Source organism: Symphodus melops (assembly GCF_947650265.1).
Source record: "Symphodus melops genome assembly, chromosome: 1".
Classification (NCBI taxonomy): domain Eukaryota; kingdom Metazoa; phylum Chordata; class Actinopteri; order Labriformes; family Labridae; genus Symphodus; species Symphodus melops.
In genome coordinates, this window is record NC_136691.1 from 24,715,589 (window position 1) to 24,724,295 (window position 8,707).

Here is an 8,707-nt window from a genome sequence, read left to right on the forward strand (position 1 = left end):
GTCCTTCGTCCTTGAAACGCTGATTTCCTCTGTGATGTGTTTCAGAGAGGAGTTCCCCGTGCAGCTCGGGCTCGCGGGGAAACACCAACATGCTGAAAATTACACTTATAAGGCAGGGGTTGCCATAGCAACAGTGGCAAGGAGTGGTGGTATTGAGATAGCAGAGCAGCGTTTGGTGTTGAGAATCATCCGTCACTTTGTTGTTGGCTTGTGTAGCACCTTGCTCATATACAGTGTTTGTGTAGCAGAGATTAAAGTGACTGTGTAAGGACGCTGCACATGGACAGCAGCATCACATGTGTTATAATGGACTATTAGATCCCTGCTCTAAGAATAACAGCCCATTTATGAAGTAGATGTTTTTAAATGAACGTTTGATCAAGCTGAAAAATAAAATTCCTAAAAGGTCTCTGATGAACTTTCTTTTCTTTTATTAGCATGTTGTCTTCCTGGTATTGTAGTTTTCAAAAACATAGGAGGAGGGTATTTATTTTAACTTGAGGTTTTTCTTCCTCCATGTCAGAAAGTCCACACATGCTAAAACGCACCAGCACAGCCATCATCAGACTGTGCCCTCCCCTGCATCCCATCTGCTCTCTGTGCCTCCATATAGCACCTGTTATAAATGAATGCTATACAGATCATGATTGATTGGATACAGATAATGATTGATTGGAGTCTAAAAGGACCTCCATGACATGCTTACACTTTCTCACCATTACTCTGCAATGACCATTGCATTTGTAAAGTGGTGCATTCAGGCGTCTCTGCTGGTTAACATAGTGAGAGAATCACCGTGTCTGTATGTGTAAGCGTGTAAAACGTCCAGATAGCAACATTAATGCCGCACAGTAACGCCAAACGGAGGAGAAACCGACACACAGTGTAACATTTAAAAATCATCAAAAGGTGCTTTTGCATGTGTACAAAAGGTCAACATGCACAGACGAACCTCTGTTTTCAAAAAGGCTCACCTACTGGACGAGGCCTCAGAGCACGCTGGTCTGGGTTAAATGCAGTCTTGACTACAACACCACTAACTGGACCATACACGTACATTCAAAATGTTTTTTTGTTTATGCTGTAAAAACAGCTTTTTTGTATGTGACAGCTGAGTTCCTGCTGTCAGCCTCGAGCTGTCACTGCAGGGTTTTACACTTCCTCATTGGCTTCATTTTTCCAGACCGGAGGTTGCTGCTTGGTTGAGGACTCTGAGAACCGAGCGTCCTGCAGCAGCAGACTTCACAGCTCAATCGAAAATCAAATCGTCTGAAATGTCACACAGCTTTCAGCTGTGTGTGAGAATGATCTAAGGGAGCACCTTTTAAGATGATCGGCTCAGAAGCAGCCAATTATAATAAACAGACCAAAAAAAGACACGAGAGAGAGGAGAATCAATTCAATCATGTTTTGCTGTGTAGGCCTATTATAGACCACAGCTACCAATGGAGGTTAGAAAAGCGGCAGCTCGGAACAAAACCCAGCCATTATATTGTTCTTAGGCGCTCTCCTATAATAGCAGGTTTTATGCAGGTGGAAATGACGGCGATTATCTCCCCCGCTGGAGTGGGAGACAGAAGCGTTTCGATGCCAAAGTCATTGTGTGAGGAGGTCGATGGGAGTCACCTTGTCAATAACAGAAAGCTCAGGGCAGAATATCCCGCTCTGCTATCCTCGATCTGTCATCCAATCCCCACTCGTCCTGCTGGGACCCCTCTACGCCACACTCTTCCTCCTGTTCTGTCCGTCTCTGACAGTAGACCGTACGAAGAGTTCAACTTCAGTCACCAGCTGAAAGGTACTTTGAATGCTGATCTGATTGATTAGTCGGCCAATCTGCTCTCGTAATTGGACAGTCACTCGGCTTTGTTCTCAGATATGTCCCGCCCCTTTTACCATATTAGGGATGCTACAGTCAGTCTGAGGGGAGCTTGTGCTTGTGTAGCCGAGTAAATATTTTTGTTATCAAATATTTTGCTATTTAATGTTTGTAAACATTCTCAAAACTCGCTACCATATTCTGTCCAGAACTGTGTAATTGCTTTTCCTGTGCGCCTTTTTATCTACATGAAGAGTACTATTGTAAATAGGTTATTTGGTTCCGCGTTACCTGTTGTAGCAGAGGGAGCATTATTTTATGGGACACAAGGACGCACATGTTTGTCGAAGCTGCGCGTTCCCGGCATACGAAGGACGGCTTTTGTATCGGTAAGACGTGTTGTGATGTTCAAGCTAGCGAGTATAAAAAGTTGTTTATTCTGTTTTAAACTGTACAAAAATGTAGCGTGAACTTATTGTAAGTCTGTATATGACTTTTGTAGTTAGTTTTGCTCGATGGAAGTGACGCTAAACTATGATAAAAACGTTGGACATTTTGCCTTATTTGCATATTGTTTGACTTGCTGCAGGGGAGAGAGCGTGCTGTGTGTACGTGTGACATGTGCTCTCTTGCTACGTTGCAGAAAAATGAACGTGCTGATCCTGATGCCTGCCGGAGTGTTTGCCTTAATGAATGCCAGCGTCCATCTTAAGTCTGCTACACTTACAAGCAATAGGCTTGGATCAGTGACATCATGGGTTTGTGATGTCACACCACACATTTACAACTCGGGGGGCTAGCGACCGAGCATTACATCTGGCTATCGTTACTGCTAACAGGAGGAGGTAAGAGAAAGTCGTTTTCAAGGAATTTGAATGTGTGCACATAGATGTGTCTCAACATGCACAAGACACCTTGAAAACACACTAAAGAGCAAATCAAACCAGACGAAGAAGAACATGGGACCTTTAAAGTTTGTTATATCACCAGGTGTGTGTCCTGTCAGCCTGACGCCCTGTAATGTGAATCATTCATTACTTCCTTTATGTCCATCTATCACCCCTTTAGTTAGAGCCTGATCGATCTGCATGCCGATAAAATCAACTGATATGAGCATATCCAGTGACTATCAGTATTGGCTAATATTATGCACTGATTTTGATAGAATCATTCACCAGTCAAATTAAATCTGAGAGTCATTGTGAAACACAAGCAGTTCTCTTTTACCAGCAGAGGGCGCTGTGTGGATTACAACAAGCATTATGACTCCAGAGTGTCAAACGTGACACACAGACTGCACATGCTCAGTTACATCCAGTTAAGTCTTAATCTCTTCCATTCATGTGTCATTACTGTTTTTTAGGGATTAACACAATACCTTTATTTATCGATATGAATCTGGACAAATCAAACATAAATCGAAGAAAGATATTCTTTTTTTTTTGTTTTTTTTTTAAGGTTTATTTCTGGGCTTTTTCGCCTTTAATGGACAGACTTAGAAAGTGGAGAGAGACATGCGGTAAAGTTGCCACGGGTCAGACGTGAACCCGGGTCGCCCACACGAGGACTGTAGCCTCGATACATGGGAGCGAGCGCAGTCCACTGCGCCACCGCCGCTCCCCGAAGAAAGATATTCACATTTTTTCACAATATCTGTATCGGCCCAAAAAGTTTCATATCGGTCGGGTCCTACTTTTGTCTGCTCACATGCTTTATGCATTTCTGACACTTTCCCTTTTTCTTTTTTTACATTAACCAAAGATTACTGAGACTATGTGGTGAAAGGGGATTTATTTAATCCCATTTCATGTAATCTGTCTCTTTCCAAACCTGCGTAACCTCTCTACGACAAGCAATATGAGATTATAAGAATAATCTCAGTGCTGAATTTGGAGATAAGTGACAGTGCTTGTTCTTTGGCTGTGCTGAATGCTGCAGTGATACACGTCGTCTTTATCCTCACGTCCTCCAGTGTGTGCTGATTATTCTGCTTAAACTGCTCTTAAAGAGTTTTGTCCTCCTGTATGGATTAAAACTGCGCGTACCGCCCTCATTTTAAAAATACACGTTGGCCAAAGATCCTTAAAGGTGATGCATAAAGCCAGTTATCGATGATTCATCACTATGTTGCTCTTTCAGCAGAGGAGAGGCATCATCCTACAGAACACTTTATTGATTGTGATGCAGTTTGAGAGATGGTATAAGACACAAGTTCACTCTAAAAATACACATGCGTATACAGAGAAAAGGCACGTGATCTGAATCTGCAGGAGCCAGTGCTTTTAGGGTTAGGCACTGCAGAGCAGCTTGTCAGCTCTCAGACTGGAAAAGCTCTTGTTGCGGAGCTCCTGAGGACTCGCACACCGCAGGGCGTCTCCAGGAGACAGGGTGGTGTTGGTGTGGCCCATCCACTGTACCAAGGACACGAGGTGACAGTCACAGTGCCAAGGGTTCTCATGGAGGTGTAGTTTCTTCAGACCTGAGGGGGGTCCAGAAAGAAAGAGGAAAGTACCATGCTGAGTAAACAATCTGAATCAAGTCGGAGTGACATCTTTGCTTTTGAAAAATGGGACGGTCGTGTTGGCAGGCAGGTGAGCAGCTTTTACCAGACATATGGGCGAACATGTTTCCGTCCACTGTCTTCAGGCGGTTTCCACTGAGAGCCAGCTGAGAGAGCTTGGCCATGCTCCTGAACACATCAGAGGGCAGCTGCTGCAGCTCATTGTTCCTAAGGTAGAGCTCCTGGATCAACAATAAACACATGAACTCTTCACCATAAGAAACAAACAAATGTACTAAGAGAGGGATGACTGCTTTGGCTCTTACAGTCATGGTGATGTCCACAGACAGTTTCCAATGTTTTTCTGTCTCTGCTGGTGCAAAACGCCTGTGGACATCACCGTGATTTTACCAATGCAGGCACTGTACTGAAGAGAGCTAAAGGATTAACATAACGGACCCATCCCTCTTTATTTTATTACATTTGAAACACCACTGTGTTACCTGTAAGTTCTGGAGGCCGTCCAACGCTGACAGACTCAGAGAGGACAGAAGGTTGTTATCCAGGACTAACATCTCCAGAGATCTCAGAGGCCTAAATGCTCCAGCAGAGAGCGTCTTCAGACTGGATTGGAGAGAGTGTTAGAATCCTAAATTAAAATCAAAAGACGTTTTCTTCTTTCACAAGCACTCTGTAAAGCTTCCTTATCTTTTTACATCTGCTTCACAAAGGACACTGTAGCTGCTCTTTGTTGTTCACAAAGAGACCAAATAGAAACAATAAGAAGAAAAGAAAACTTTTAGTAATGTGAGCAGTGAAAACATGTCAGAGGATTTTGTTTTAGAGGGAAACTGCATAGCGAGGGCTCAGAGGTCAAAACATTGAAGGTCAGCAGGCTAATGTTAGCACTCTTAGGTTAGCGCGTAGCCAATGTGTCACATTGCATTTGAGTTGACACAGAATGACTTAGATCTAAAGACGCTGATGTGACTTTCAAATAATAGTGAGTATGTTCTTCTGGGTCGCCGGTGGCGCAGTGGCAGTGCACGCGATCCCACGTATTGAGGCTCAGTCCTCGCGCGCAGGCTGCCCGGGTTCGCGTCCGGCCTGTGGCCCATTTCCTGCATGTCTCTCTCCACTCTCACCCCCTTTCCGACTCTATCCACTTTCCTCCCTCTATAATAAAGGCATAAAAACGCCAAAAATAAATCTTTAAAAAAATTAAAAATAAAAAAATAGTGAGTATGTTCTTCTTCTTGACTAAAACAGCTTTCATACAAAGGGGAGGAGCCATCCATGTAAACACAGCTCTGACAACAACACAGCCAGCAGGTCTCCAGCTTCTCCCTCAGGACTCACACACACACACATTTACACAGGAGAGACTGGATCTCTGTTATGTGTAAAATGTTGTTCATTCTACCCAAGGCTGACCTCGGGACCTGTAACTATTCCTGAACAGGGTGATTATTGCACTACCCACTGGGAGCTGAAAGATTGACCCCCCTGTCCTCATACATGAAGTGACCTGTTATTGTCTAAGTTGAGGAACATGAGCTGTCTGAGCCCAGTGAAGGCCTTGGGAGAGATCTTCTGGATGCGATTCAGGGAGAGGTCCAGGACTTTGAGGGCGACCAGAGGCTTGAAGGCATTAGATGGTAGCAGAGTCAGTGCATTGAGAGGAAGATCTAAGTCTGACAAGTTCCTCATCCCGGCAAACATCTCCGCTTTAAGGGTGCCGATCTGGTTCTGTCCCAGCATGAGAAAGCGAAGGTCCAGGAGATCCTACAGACATGGAGGGAACCACAGAGATTATTCCAGCGCCCTCACTGTATATGGAGAAGTTTTCTATCCAGACTGGTTACCTTGAATCCCCTCGGTGGAAGGTTGCTGATGTGGTTGCCGTAAAGATTGAGGAGCATTAGATGCTTTGCACCAGAGAAGGCGAGGGGGTGGATGGACTTGATGGCGTTTCGTTCCAGGTTGATACTCTCAATCCTCGGAGTGGATCTTACAGCATTGGCCTTTAAGTCTGTGATACCATTCTCACCTAAAGAAACAGTAAGAGGTATGGATCAAATAAAAGATAATGCGTACTTTTTCCAGAATAAAGCTCCTGCCAAACTCCACAAAAAGCTTATAACTGTGTTATTTATGATCCTAAATGTTCTCTCATGAAGTATAAGAGAAGACTTCTTCACAGTTTGTTGGGATTTTATTATTTGACATCAGGTTTAAAGAAGGCGGGGTTAGCTCAGAGACTCCATGAGTCTGAGCTAACGCCTCACTGTGTCGCCTTTTGGGACTATTTACATACTGGCTGTAATTTATCTGTTTATCTATCTTCTTGTATCTGTTGACCGGATCTCCTTCCCTCCTTCTCTCTTTGCTCCTTGATGCCTGTGTATGTCGTTCCTGACTGAACATCCTCCAGCCGGCAGCTTGTCATGCATGTGAATTGTAGAAACTGGGATCCTTGTTTTTGACTCTCTCTGTTGCTGCTAAATGTGGTGCTGCTAGCTATATTATCATGCTTGGATGCTTTGAACTGCAAGTTGAACCGTTGCAATAATTTCGATTGAAGCGTTGATCAAAACGTGCCACGCCCACAAAGTCCTGAGAAAATATTTAAGCTGTTTTAGAACGAGTTATTTTCACTGGGGAGACGCTTGATGAGGAATTACATTGTAAGATCACACACACACACTTTGTGAAACTTCCCAGTCAGGTTTCCGTGCGCTTTAACTACAATGAACTCACCAAGTTTTAGGATCCAGGCGTCCGGGGGCAGTTTGGAGGGAAAGGCACGAAAGCCCCTTTTATGACAGTTCACCTCGGACTTCTCTGGACCAGACTTCCTGGAGCAGATACAGACCTCAGGACAGCTCTCCCCATCGTGAACCATCCACATGATCAGCAGCAGCCCCCATGTCCAGTGCTGCATGTCTGCTGCAGAGGGGTCCTGTAGGCACGGAGAGACAGAGAGGTCTGTCAGTGGTATTTAGAAATGTTGGAGATATTAACCTTCTTAAGGATAATTCCTGCAGTAACCGGAACATGCACGTTAAAAACCTTTGTTCTGTTTTTACTCATGCACACATGGTTCACCCAGATGTTGTCCGGGTTAATAATCTGCTTTAAATCAGGGTTAGTCAATGTATGAATGCAGCAGGAAGCGTCCAGGAAAATTCAAATGAGCAGGTGAGGTTGAAGACATTTATAACACACAATCAGTACTTGACTGCAGGGATCTTTGTGCATGGAATAAAGATGCTCAGTAGGTCCTGGATTCTTTTAAACTCATCAGTCAAAACTGTCTGATTTTATCTGTACCGTCCTTGACTTCCACAGCGTCTTTCTGGATGTCATGACTTGTCATTGAGACACCAAGGACAGCAGACAGCCTTGCTCAAGGACATATCAGACGTGTCTGCAGGAGCTGGGGATCGAACCCCCACCCTTCCAGTTTAAAGCAACGACTGACTCTACCAACTGAGCCACAAGCGGCCCATGTTTTATGCATGTTTGGAATATATATCAGAATTTCTTCTCTACAAAAATACTCCTCCAAGGGATGCAGAAAATCTCATCCCACCTTGTGCAGAGTCGATCCTTGAAACAGTGATGAGAACCTTTTTATCCACACAGGCCTGATCCTCCTTTCAATGAGTGAGGGTGAGTTTGATTTCAACCTGAAAGCTGAGATGGATTTAAGTCACTTACCTGTAACAACACTTTGAGATTCCAGATGTGTCTGTCCACTTCGTCTACAACAGATGGGTTCAACACTTCCTTTAAATCGAACAGGTACACACTCAGAAAGGATCAGCTCTTCTGTCTGCTTCTCCTTCGCTGATTTTAAAGACTCTCAAACTATGCTTCAAGCTCTGAACATCCAGGGAAGACCTGCTCCGTTTCTGTTATGAAAGCAGCTATAAAGTGCAGCAGTGTGGGAACACAGCCGCAGCCTCTGTGCAAACAGGGTGTGAAACTCTCGAGACATAACTCTGTAATGTCACAGAGTCCAGAGAAATGTGGCGTCTTCAGATTATGGCGCCGATCCGTGTTCTGCTGCCAGGTCTGCTGATTCAGCGTGAGTGGTATGTTTGCTTTGTACGCTCATGAGGATTGGTGGCTGAGTGTTTCTTTGATGCTGTCCTCATGAGAGATAACTCTGGGGATTCATTCTGTTGACTCTTTCGGAGAGTTTGCCAAATCTGAAGGAAAAGCGAGGGGCGCCGGTGGCCTGGTGTTGAGTGTGTGCTGCAGAGCTCCATCCTGAACGGGACTTGGTTCTCTCTGGTGGGCGTTTACATCCCGCCGCAGGCCAACACACAGGAGGAACAGCCGACCACATACAGCGCGCTGAACGGACAAAACCCGTCAGT

At 44.6% G+C, this 8,707-nt stretch overlaps 1 protein-coding gene across 1 annotated transcript; it reads right to left on the reverse strand.

Moving 5' to 3' along the window:
* Window positions 1-3,506: 3,506 nt before the first annotated feature.
* Window positions 3,507-8,104, reverse strand: LOC306821304 (uncharacterized protein). Its single transcript, XM_079339635.1, has 7 exons — window positions 8,043-8,104; window positions 7,080-7,281; window positions 6,185-6,369; window positions 5,848-6,104; window positions 4,823-4,943; window positions 4,426-4,561; window positions 3,507-4,298 (listed from the first exon to the last, which is right to left on the reverse strand). The coding sequence occupies exons 2-7, from the start codon at window positions 7,261-7,263 to the stop codon at window positions 4,108-4,110; spliced, it is 1,074 nt and encodes a 357-aa protein (XP_079195761.1). The 5' UTR covers window positions 7,264-7,281; window positions 8,043-8,104; the 3' UTR covers window positions 3,507-4,107.
* Between the last annotated feature and the right edge of the window lie 603 nt (window positions 8,105-8,707).